General features: G+C 33.5%; 1 protein-coding gene and 1 long non-coding RNA gene across 2 annotated transcripts in view; one reads left to right on the top strand and one right to left on the bottom strand.

The window, feature by feature from the left end:
- The window catches only part of LOC121410521 (26S proteasome non-ATPase regulatory subunit 6-like), a 29,504-nt gene extending 18,045 nt beyond the window's left edge, over positions 1–11,459 (top strand). The window contains exons 3-8 of the mRNA XM_041602671.1: positions 1,119–1,264; positions 1,823–2,042; positions 3,038–3,146; positions 4,095–4,263; positions 7,154–7,259; positions 8,440–11,459. Of these exons, the coding sequence (XP_041458605.1) occupies positions 1,119–1,264; positions 1,823–2,042; positions 3,038–3,146; positions 4,095–4,263; positions 7,154–7,259; positions 8,440–8,508 (819 nt within the window). The 3' untranslated portion in view covers positions 8,509–11,459. The remainder of the gene's footprint in view (positions 1–1,118; positions 1,265–1,822; positions 2,043–3,037; positions 3,147–4,094; positions 4,264–7,153; positions 7,260–8,439) is intronic.
- Positions 11,460–11,611: 152 nt separating this feature from the next.
- On the bottom strand, positions 11,612–12,304 carry LOC121410522. The gene is made up of 2 exons (XR_005969353.1): positions 12,147–12,304; positions 11,612–11,683 (listed from the first exon to the last, which is right to left on the bottom strand). It is a non-coding gene; the product is annotated as an uncharacterized LOC121410522 (long non-coding RNA).
- Between the last annotated feature and the right edge of the window lie 421 nt (positions 12,305–12,725).

The following is a 12,725-nucleotide window of genomic DNA, read 5'->3' as shown; positions in this document are numbered from 1 at the left end:
AACTTGTTTTTTAAAGTAAATGTTCATGAAAATGCATTAATTAGAGCTTGATTAAAGATATAAATACACAAGTTATTTTTTATTCCTTTCAAGCTCTTTTGCTATAGAAATGGTTTGTCATTATACCCATGCCAAATAAAGTTTCAATGGGGTATATAGGAATCAGCGACTGGTGGGGTGATTTGTCCATTACAAATGTTTTGGATCAAGCTTCTTCCTCAGTATTTAACAATTCTCTTGTAATTTGGCACACACATTGGTCTTGAGAAAAAAATGTGCAAGGATAATTTTTTTGCATGGGTCAGAAATGTTTCCATGGTAATAGCATGGTATTGCCCAAACCCAGCACAACTCATTGCGTATTCAAACACTGCACAAATATTGGTCTTGTGGTAAAGACATGCAATACCCATTTTCCAAATGAGTTGGAAATAGTGTGTCTATGGGGTAGAGGTATAAATTTATCTTTAGGCCTAAGTTGAACCTGGTGGTTCATCGGGCCTGCTTTCGATGATGGTCACCAGTGCAAATTTTTTTCAGACCGTTGCGCTGCTAAAATAATGAAATACATATACATTATTTCAGCGGTCCAACACCGGGCTCCGTCCAAAAATACAGGGCAGGCACCGGTCAATGAAAAAAAAAACAGGATGACTCAGTTCTAGTATTAATCACCTTCAGTGATATTTTTAGTTAATGCTTATACAGTCATATTAAGTACATTGTTAATATAACTTGGACTGAGTCAGATTGCACGGATGCTCCTAATTTTTGAACCAGTTTTCTGATCTCAAAAATTTTTAACACAATAAAAGAATTAAAAAACATAGATTTTACGTTCTTAACGATTAAATGTTTATCTGTAATACAAGTATTTAGCATAATAGTTGTTTGAATCCAATATCAAAGAAATAGAAAGCAGGAGCATGTTGCAAGTCTTCACTTTCCAATACAGCAATGTTAAATAATTAGCAGTAAATTTAATTTACTCAATACAAATAAATCTCTGGGTGGCTATCTAAACATTACAGCTCTCTAAATACAATAAAATTTACATCTGTAACCAGTATAGCGAGTACAAGTGGACATATCAAAACTAGTATAACTTTTTCTTCTAGGAATCTTGCATGACTGTATTCAGGAAGGCATTTGATAAAACAGTTGCTTTAGGACACCGTCTTGATATTATCTTTCATCTCATCCGTGTTGGACTTTTCTGGAATGATAATGATGTTATCACAAGGAATATAGACAAGGCCAAGAGGTGAGTTCAGATAGATAAATTCTTCCTCCCCCAAATATGAACAAGGCAAATTTACTCTGAAGCTACTGTACATATACCAAGGTACATTCATGAATCCTTAAAGGTATTGCTGTGATAATGATTACTACAGTCATCATTAATTGATTAAAAATTTGAAATTAATGTGTGAAAATTTTAGGTGAGGAAATTTCCCAATGATGTGTCTATAATATCGAATGATAAACCTGCTTAAGTGGATTGTAAAGAAACTGTTATCACACAACTGAATGTTATCACCTAAGCTTTTAATAAAAAAAGATTGAAAGTCGTAGTAGTGTAATCAAGTCCAAACTCATTTGAGGCAGGACATATACTAGAAAAAAAGAGTGTATCTTATGATTTCATAATTGAATAGGGTGAAATAATGATGAGATGAAATGAAACCAATGCAATATTGACTTTAATACTGTATGGAAGTGTACTGGTAACTCAACTGTCATGGTAGATCAAGTTTCCTTTAGTAACTGAACTGTTAAAACTGACCATTTGTATGTTTTTAATAATTCTAATTTATATTAGCATGATTGATGAGGGTGGAGACTGGGATAGAAGAAATCGTCTCAAAGTCTATCAAGGTGTCTACAATATGTCTATCAGGGAGTTCAAGACAGCTGCTAACTTTTTTCTTGATACTGTCTCAACGTTCACCTCCTATGAGCTAATGGACTACAAACAGTTTGTCAAATACACAGTCATTGTATCTATGATAGCATTAGAGAGGACAGAACTTAGAACTAAGGTGAGTTTTTTTTTTAAATTTGTTTTATCATTCTATTGCAGGGAATAATTTTGCTTTCCAAATTTGATTAGGTTTTTTGGTCATAAGCATAAGCTTTTGAGTTAAGATCTGTACAGTCCTATGTAAAAATCTGCTACACAAAAGACTTTAGGTTGCAGTCGTTAAATAATGTGGAGCAATTTGCGATGTGATATCAGGAACAGGAAAATTATTCCCTTTATTGACAATATTTGATTGCTGTAGCCTATTTTACATTTGAGTTAATCTGCTTTACATGGATTAATTGAAAGTTTTGCCAAATATAAGCTGGTCAAGAAATTATGTCAGTGATGCAGTCTTCAATGTTAGTGAGCTCATTGTGTGCATTGCCATGATTCATGATTTCAGGCAGTCCCTGATTAGAGAAGTCAGTTATGTCATTCCGAATCCACATCAAAATTACAATTATGTGCTTCAGACAGAATGAGAGTTGTACCGTATCTCTTCCTAGTATATAATCAACAATACCAGAACTTTACAGATAACAAGAAGTCATTTAACTATCTTGAAATATGACAAATATTTGAGCTACATCCTCTCACCGTACCTGAGAGCAGCCAGTTTGCAGACCACATTACTGACCCTAGTGGCATTTGATACATGGAGATCATGACTGTACAAAGAACTTGACTTGAGACTTGTTGTAATTCACCTTTTTTCTGCATTAGTATTGAAGATTATATTTAGGAATAAAATAGATTGCTTAGTCTCTTCAAGGCAAGTAATAATCTTATTTTTGGTTATGATTTTGCTTCACAGTCTTATGAGATTCATTCTGCACAAGTAATCTGGAGTTCTTTGTAATTTTATCCGTCAAAATTTAGAGTATGTTTTCATGAAACAGATTGTGTTACCGGTATGTAATGTTAGATCATAATGACCATTTTTAGAAGTCACTGAATATTTGTGCTTTCTTGAATGAATAATTCTTTTGTGCAATTTTCATTTGTTTACAGGTTGTAAAAGGGTCAGAGATTCTAGAAGTTCTTCACAGCTTGCCCAAACTCCGTACATTCCTCTTCTCTTTGTACGAGTGTCGGTATGGGGAATTCTTTCAGACTCTAGGTAAGATACAAACCTCTGTCAAGATGAAAGTATAATGTCTAGTGTGCATTTATGTGTCACTTAATATGTTATTTGAAATTCATTTTTAAAAGCCCATCTCTTACTAGTTTCCCTTTATTTTTGAATGATGTCAATAGCTGGGTTACAAGGTGCATATTTGCAGATTCTTTGTAGAGCAAAGTTTTAAAAATGTATTCAAGCATATTTAATCATTGCTAAAGAGCTTCATACTCGGGTATCAATGTAGGAATATGTTTAAAAATGTGTTGAAATGAAGAATTATAGCATATTGATATTCCAAAGAATATTTTATAATTATTTGAGAGATTTCAAAAATTATCTTCAAAATGTTAGTATGGATGAAGGAAGATTACAGAAGGTATACAGAGGCACATTGAAATGTTCTGATTGAATATCCAAAATTTGCTATGAACTGAGATGAAATCAAGGTAGAAATCATATTGTAACAGATAGGAATGATTTATTGAATGTCATCATTCACACCTTTTTTAAAAAATTTTAACCAAAGATAAATTGCATTAAATGGAAAATCAGTGTTGTAGCTAGGTTGTTTGTTGTAACACAATTTGCTTGCATAAAAAACCCCTCTAGCATACTGCGTAATTTTCCCACTTCCCCTATTAAATCCTTTTTTTTATTTAAACATATATTTAGTTGGTGGGTTTTATACATTGAGTTCTCCACTTTTCCCAAACATTACCAACCAGTATAATTACAACTGTTGTAGATATAGCCCCCTACCCCCACGGGCCCCACCCAAGGACTTTAGAACACATTCAAAACATGCAAAAATGATAATTTTACCATTATTAAAGAGTGATTTTGAAATTTGTGCTCAATTTCCTTCAAAATATCAGATGAAATCAAATATTGAAGTGTAGGCCTATTGTACTTATTATGTATTTTCTTCTTTCCAATTGTTATTAGCAAATGTGGAACAGGAAATGAAGACAGATAGGCTGATTGCTCCCCACTATCGATACTATGTAAGAGAGATGAGGATTCTTGCCTACACACAGTTATTGGAGTCTTATCGTAGCTTGACCCTGCAGTACATGGCTGACACATTTGGGGTCAGTGTGGATTTCATTGACCAGTAAGTAATCTGTGACCATCAAGATTTTTACATGGAATTTAGTACAGTGATGTTAATAGAAGTATAGATTTTTTTTTGAGAAAGAGAGTTCTTTATTGAAACTTCTTCAGAAGTGTTGCTATCAATTCAAATAATGTTCTACTGTTCTTGCATGGCACATAGTGCATGATGTACCAATTTCTCTGATGTTTTGCAAAGCCTGTGATTACTTGTGTTATCCAATTAAAATCTGTCCTCTAATGCAATGACAGCTTTATCTTGAGAAATCAACAATTAGGCAAGGCTCCACATTAACTTTTTTTGGTGGTGGCCCATTCGGGCCACCAAAACCTTTAAATAATTTTTTTTGGTGGCCCATTAGTAAAGTTTGGTGGCCCGAAAAATATAAAGAAAAACATTAATTAAAAATGAATAAAACAAACTGAAATATTCTGCAGTCACTACCATGTACCACTATTCTTTGTACATCTTGTACGTAAATCGTGCTTGCTGTTATTTTACTTTGCTTATTTTGTGGTAATATATAAATTGTTCTATCATTGTGAATATGAAATGATTAAAAGAATTGTATTGTTCCCAGGTTGTGTGGACTTTTAATCTCCATATACAATGTAGACACACACTCATAATGGTAAAGTAAATAAATAGTGCATATAGCAAACTCAGATTGATTTACAAAACAATGATTTTTCCTTTCTTCCTTTTTGATCGTAAAACCTAGATTATGCAGGCCCCAAATCCAGTTTATTTTCCAGCATATTATAGCAGGAGAAAATCACAGAAAATATGCTGCAGAATTAGAACAATGTATAAAAGGGGGAAATAAACAAAAATAATTTTTAGAATAGTATATTGAAAAAAGAAACAAAAATTGTAAAAATGAATAAGTGAAATAAGACAAATAAAAAATGAAGTAAGAAAAAACAAAGAACAGGAAAAAAAATTGAAAAAAAGACAAAAGAAAATGTAAGAAAAATTAATAAGACAAAATTATTAAAAAAAAATGGGAAAATTATTATTATTATTATTATTCAGTAGAAACATGTTCTTTAATCAGGCATATTCAATGGGAAGGGGTATAAATGGTTTAATCACTGTAAAAAAAAATGACAGAAAAAAATAAGAAAACGGCAAAAGTTATCTGGAAAAAAAGTGAGAAAATTCCTTCCCTATATTTGACAAAATGATGGAAAAATCACATTTCATATCAATAAAATGCCTTCCCAAAGTATTTACTTCCTTAGGAGTGGTTTAAGAGGTCATTTATAAACAAGAAAGAAATATCAACATACATACAAATGCACATGTGGGACTGTGATGTACTCACCTATGTGTTTTATGTGTATTAATGCATTTGGAAATCGGTCTTTTTGAGTCAAAAGAGAGGTCATAATTCCTCCTTTTAATGCTTGCAAATTATCAGGTTTCAGTAATATGGACTGTAGAAGGGCATTTCATTGGTGTAAAATGTGACTTTGACGTAGATTTTCAAAGTTCTGGGGAAGATTTCTTAGCAGTAACATTTCGCATCGCAGCTCCCTGAGTCTGAATAGTCTGCTAGCGCACAGCCAGCTGCAGTGATTTCACTGTATGCTAGCGGTAGGTCTACATACTGTCATGACTGCAATCTTTGTGTGTGTGTATTTGTGTGTAGATTAACAAAAAAGGCGCATGACGAATTGACTTGCAATTTGAACTGTAGAAAGTTGATAAATGCATGCAAAATCGGGAGAAAAATTGCGCTACTTTGAAAATTATTGGTTGCCCGATTCGGGCCACCAAAACTTAACATTTTTCAATAATGGTTGCCCGAGATGAATTTTTGGTGGCCCCGGGCCACCGGGCCACCGCTAATGTCGAGCCTTGAATTAGGTATGCTCACAAAGTATCAGTTAGCAAGTCATCATTATTTTTTGTCACTTATTTTGTGAAATGATACATAATAGCATGTGGTATGAAAGAAAAAACTCCAATAAACCCTGTATATCCTGGGTTATGTGAAATTGCATAGCCTGGGGAGGGGAGAGAGGGGAGTTTATTTGGCCCCTTAAAGTCTTGGCTGTTGTTGCCTAATCACAACAAAAATGAGTATGAATGTCACCCACGATAAAAGATACAATTTTTGTCTCGCCTGCATAGCAGAGCGAGACTATAGGCGCCGCTTTTCCGACAGCGATGGCGGCGGAGGCGTCAATATCAAATCTTAACCTAAGGTTAAGTTTTTGAAATGACATCATAACTTAGAAAGTATATGGACCTAGTTCATGAAACTTGGGCATAAGGTTAATTAAGTATTAGTGAACATCCTGCTTTAGTTTCAGGTCACATGACCAAGGTCAAAGGTCATTAAGGGTCAATAAACTTTTGTCAAGTTGGGGGTATTTGTCGAATTACTATCATAACTTTGAAAATTTATGGATCTAGTTCATGAAACTTGGACATTAGGTTAATCAATTACCACTGAATATCATGTGCGAGTTTCAGGTCAAATGACCATGGTCAATGGTCATTTAAGGTCAATGAACTTTGGGGGTACATGTATTTGTTAAATTACCATCCTAACTCTGAAAGTTTATGGATCTAGTTTATAAAACTTGGACATAAGAGTAATCAAGTATTATGTCATTATATGAATGGTGTTTTTGTGAATGATTATTTCAGAGTAGTTTTCAAAGTTAGCACTGCTGCTATATTAAATCGCGTAATGCAGGCGAGACTGCCAGAGGCGTTCCACTTGTTTAAAAGAAGAAAGCTTTTCATGATACAGATTTATCATTAAAGCAACCATTCTCTCAATACTTATCTTCAAAGTGTCATTATGGATGTCTCTGTTGATGTATATGTTATCTAATTTCATTCAGCAGTTTTCATACTACTGTTATTTTCACAGAGAACTCTCTAGATTTATAGCAGCTGGAAGGCTTCATTGCAAAATTGACAAAGTTGGTGGTATTGTTGAGACAAATCGACCAGACAGCAAAAATTACCAGTATCAGGTAAATGACCAAAAGTATACCCCATTTTTTTGTATATACGCTTTCATATTATGTGTTTAGTTAACCTTGTGTGAGCTTAGACCCACACTTCATGTTACCTACCCATTCACCAAGTACAAATTATTTGATTTCTGAAATGAAAACAAAAGAAATACTGTATCTTTGAAATCAGAAGAAAAAGTCTCAGTACGGCATAGATTTTAATGACTTTTTGTGTATTGTCATGATTTTTGTCTTGCCTTCGTAGTTGAAGCGAGACAAAGGCCCTGCATTTCCGATGGTGCCCATATGCAAAAGTGTTATTGCAACCAAATATTTTGATACGTAGTATACTGTATTTTGCTGCATATTGCTACTTTCTATTACTGCAGCGTTAAATGCTAAGTTGTTAAGCTTAAGGATTGTGGTTTAAAATTCTTGTTTAGTATAGAGTTAAACCTGGCTTCACACTGATATGGAATTTTGCTTACCGATAGATAACCACTTTACTTCACTTAAAAGTGAAGTTCATTGTTCCTTTTCCATAAAAAATGCATTGAAAATAGATTGGTTTTCATAATTTGGCAATTCAGAACCAGAGATGATGTGATTTTTCCTTTTAAAATGAATTATCTGCTCCATTGGCAAAATAAATTATCTCTGTGAATGTAATACGTGGGGCATCATGGTCTAGTGATTACGACTCTTGTCTTTCAATCAGAGGGACGTGGGTGTGATTCCTAGCCATGGCATATTTTTCTCCAGCAAGAAATTAACCCACATTGTGCTGCACTCAATCCAGGTGAGGTGGAACAGGTACCCTGCTGAATTTATCCCTTGAATGCACCAAGCGCCTTTAGCCGCTGGAGCTAAAGCCGGGGTAATATATAGTGCGCCATTGATTAGGCAACTAGATAATCGATGCCTGATTAATGCTATGTATTATTATACATTAGTCGTTTATCAACCATATGTTTTATTTTCGTACCTAGAAAAGTTCATTTTTTGTTTGGTCATTATCAAGCTTCACTCGAATTTGATGAGCCAAACATTCATCCTATCTCAGTGGAAGAAACAGCAATTAGTGACATTGTTTGAAACAAGCAACCTGATGAATCTAAATCCTTGTAGTATTTGATAGAAAGTGATTGTGTCTTATGCTTCTTTTCTTTATTTCTCATTTTGATTTTGTATGTTTTAGGCTACCATCAAGCAGGGTGATATTCTTCTGAACAGAGTACAAAAGCTGAGTAGAGTTATCAACATATAGACCAATTAGTGAACAAACAAACTGTCACATGAAGAAATTCAGTCATGCCTTGCAATTTTCCTCATACAAAACTTTAATTGGAAGGCTACATCTTCAAACATCATCTTATGCTTGAGCAAGAAAGACATTGAATCTTTGTTCAAATATATACTAGCATATACCTTTTTTGCCTAAATATAAATGGATAAGTGTCACATTAGTTTAGTAGTATTCAATCTAATTGATGTAACATATGAATGAAGAATACTTTTATTCTATTTAAACATGTAGGATATAGCTGTAAAATATGCGTATCATCTGCTGGATGTACACATCTCTTATGGCTTATCCACACATGGTATAACAATGTTCAGTTATAATGCTCTGTTAATAGGAAGGTGTATAGAGTAAGTGGGATAAGAGGCAAACATTTGGTAAAAAAAACTCAAGTTCAAAATACATTGTTTGTATATTCATGGGAAATCTCATTACATTACTCCATACAAGTCATGACATGATAAGGTAATAAAGAAATGAGTTAGCCTGCAACTTTGACAAAAATCATATTATGCTGGAAGTGTATAATTTATGTTTAGTAGAATAAGTGAGGAAATTTGTCTGGACAATTCTGAACTTTGGAAAATATTACTGAGATTCATTGCACGTACTTGGTGCTAAAGAAATAGTTACAGGATGCAAGAAATACATTGTTAAGTCTGCATGAGTTTATTTCTCTCAGTCAAATAATGGCCTAAATTCAAGCACTTTTCCAGACGAGATTGTGCAAACTGTATGTTGTTTAGTATCCTTATTGAAATTTTGCTGAAGTTGAACAGATTTCTTTTGTTCTAAAAGATATGACTTTGGGAGAGAAATCTGTACTAAAGAGTATGCTTATCATAATATTAACTTATTGCTACTCCAACCAATGAAAATGGTATCAAACTATTGCTGAACATTGTAGTATTAGAGCAGAACTATGTATCTTTCTTAGAGATCTTATGTAGCTTATATTTCACATTTTATAGAATTAAAAAATATATCTCCCAAGCATCACACACACAAACATCAAAATGGCATAGCTTTTAAGTGAAAATGTTTAGAGAAAAATGAAATGGTAGAATTTTTCCTACATGTATTGCCTAAAATATTTAGGAAGGATATCCATATGGTAAAATGGTCAAATGCAAAATAATTGATCTTCAGATGCCCTTAAATTTAACTTATGAATAAAGCTGCTGGAACATTTGTATGTAGTCCCCCAAAATTGTATTTTTTGTGTGCATTGCATGTGATTTACAACAATATGCAATAAATATCAAGTCATTTTGGTGATCTTACAGCATATATTCATTCTTATGTGCATTACAAGCACATTCTCCAATCACTTTGAGGTATTTCCCACCGCAATTCAATCTCATTACCTGAACTTATCTTTACCTTGAAGAAGGGATTTTTTTTTCAGTAGAATTGGGTCACTTGAATTTTGAATCAGGAGCTCCAAAAGCATCTCTTAGTTTTGATCTTATTGTATATGTAATAGTGCCTCTAAAGATAATTATTGTCTCTGTTCGACCACATTACAAACTTTGTTGATGAAATGATATTCAAGTAGCTTTACCTTTGATAAAATCTAAATACTCATGTCATATGCAGTATAATGTTGCTAGATCAGAGTGTCTCTATAAACAACACATAACATGTGGTAGATTGTAACATACTGCTATTCATATTTTAACACAACAAGGCATAGGAAAAGGCATTGAATGTGACTAAATATTTATGCAATTAACAAGTGGCTAAATTTCTTTATGTGACAGAGTGGTAGAAAGTGTTTATCTTTGTGCTTATTCAGCATTTTGTATATATTTTGTATGCCAAGTGAGGTAATGTAGTTTAAAATCACTTAGAAAGTTACATTTCTAAATCCATACCCTGTTGGTCTAGTACCAATTAGTCTGATTCTCAGATTATCTAATATTACTTTGGTTTAAAACCCTTTGTTGTTAATCATCTCTTTGGATTAATCAGTAAAGGAGGATGTTAGACCACTTTCCTGGTTTAATCACCTTTCAGTCTAATTACCATTATGTCATATATTCACTTGGAATGGTACTTGTGCTAGTTATCATTTTATCAATTGATGAAATTGTTGAATTACTGCCTTGCTCTTTTTATTCCCTCGATTTATGTAATGGCCATTTGGTCTAATACTAGTTCATCTAATCCAATACACAAAATGATTTTGGATGAAATGGGTAATAGATTAAATGATCATTGAGTAAAATTGTCATAAGCAAACTGGTAGTACGGCTAAGAGGCAATGGGACTGAATGGTGGTTTAATATACTGGTAGATACAAAAAGGATTCAAACCATTTTGAATGAGACCAAACAAGTTTTCAATAAAGTTTAATTGGGCAATTCATGTCATTATTTAAAAAAACTCAGTAGTCAGTGGTACCGGCTGGAGCAGATGGGGGAGTACCTCCCTTGTGACACTACCCATATGTACCACAAAGTGAAGGTACATTCCAAACCAATTTATGCTCTGTCATGTGGTAAGATAAAGGTCCTCACTACATTTGCTTTGAGAGGATATAAAGCCATAGGTCCCTTGGCAGTAGGGTAAACAAATATTGTCAATACCAAGTGTCCTTTAACATTAAGTCATTTCTTAGGTCCATTTAAGCCTCTAGTAAATGTTTTTTTTCTAGAGACTTACCATTGATATCAATCCAAATGTTTGTTGTATATCATGGTACCATCCACCTTGAGATCAAATTAACTCTTAAGTACATCATGGTACAAGGTATTGGATTGGTGATTTATATGAATATACTCTTCTACAATGTTGTAATAATCAGATGATATTGTTAGATTTCACTTTGAAAGATATGTAAATGTGCAGAGATGTACTTGTGATTTTTCAGCGTAAATTACTCTACAAAATAAATATTTCTGTGGAATGAGTATGATATTATTTTTTTTCAATTTCTTTTTGATCAGCGAGTCCTGTGTTTGATTTGAGATTTGTCTCAAAATTAAACTAGTGATTCTAGTATAATCATGTCCTGCTTTGTCTACCCAAATTCCGATTCTCATCCATTTCTAAACTTCTTTTCAGAATTTTAAAGAGCGCCATCATATTATGCAAAGTTCTAATTCAACAAATAGATCGACGTTGAAACTACATACTTATGGTGCCATGAGCCTAATTACATCAGGAGGGCTCAAGATATTCGTTCGACCCAACCCATTCGAATTTTTTTCAATTTGATGTTGCTGATTGACAAAACTGTATGAATATGATTCAAAATCTAACACTGATTCTAGAAATGGTAACTACTGAACTTCCTTCGCCCAAACTGGGAAGATAAAAAAGTGACTTGGAACTATTTTTTTGACTGGCGGACTAATTAGGGCTATTTTACTGTTTGAGTCGATGAATTTGATCCATTCATAGTTATCTTCATAAATGGCAATTTATTTTGAAAATGAGCTGGCTACGCTACCCTTTCCTGGTCAGATATGGAATACCAGATATATATCCTATCCAGTGGTAGTAAACATTCCACCCTCTAATTTCACATTTATGAATTTTTCAAAAGTGCCATTTTAACACACAAGTCTATGGGGAATGTTTTACGCGCGTGACACCTTATCTACTTAATGGAAAAGATTAGCGCGCGTTATAGTCTGGGGAGATTGATGAGCGCTATTATATTCATGTACTTCTAATGAGCTGAAGGGTTTCTTTTATTTGAAAGAGAGAGAGGAAAAAGAAGGAAAGGAAGGGAATACAAGAAAAAAGGAAAAGATTGAGAAAGAGAAGGGAAAATGGGAGGAGAGAGGAAAGGAAAGGAAGTGGAGAGATGGAAACAAAAGAAGCAAAAGAGTGGGAAACGGAGATTGAGAAAGAAAAGAAATCTGGAGAAAGAAAAGGTCAAACGACAGCCTCCTTACCCAAAACTCACGGGCAACTTACAGGGCCTTTAGTAACAAGCCAAAGAGAAAAACGAGAATTCAAAGCACAAAAAAAAACGAAACTAACAGAGGGATAAAGACATCAAGAAGAAAAAAAAAAACAAAAGGCGGAAAAGTGAACAAAATGAGAGGGGAGATCGGCAAATAGCAAACTTTCAGGTCTATGTAATACAAATGAAATATTTATACAAGGTAATACAATACATATAAGTGAAAGGTTTTTATCCCTAATAAGCAATGCTTTTGAATTGG

The sequence above is a fragment of the Lytechinus variegatus genome, chromosome 3 (genome assembly GCF_018143015.1).
Source record: "Lytechinus variegatus isolate NC3 chromosome 3, Lvar_3.0, whole genome shotgun sequence".
Taxonomy (NCBI): domain Eukaryota; kingdom Metazoa; phylum Echinodermata; class Echinoidea; order Temnopleuroida; family Toxopneustidae; genus Lytechinus; species Lytechinus variegatus.
Note: the sequence above shows the minus strand (reverse complement) of the source record. Positions and strands in the feature narration are given on the sequence as shown.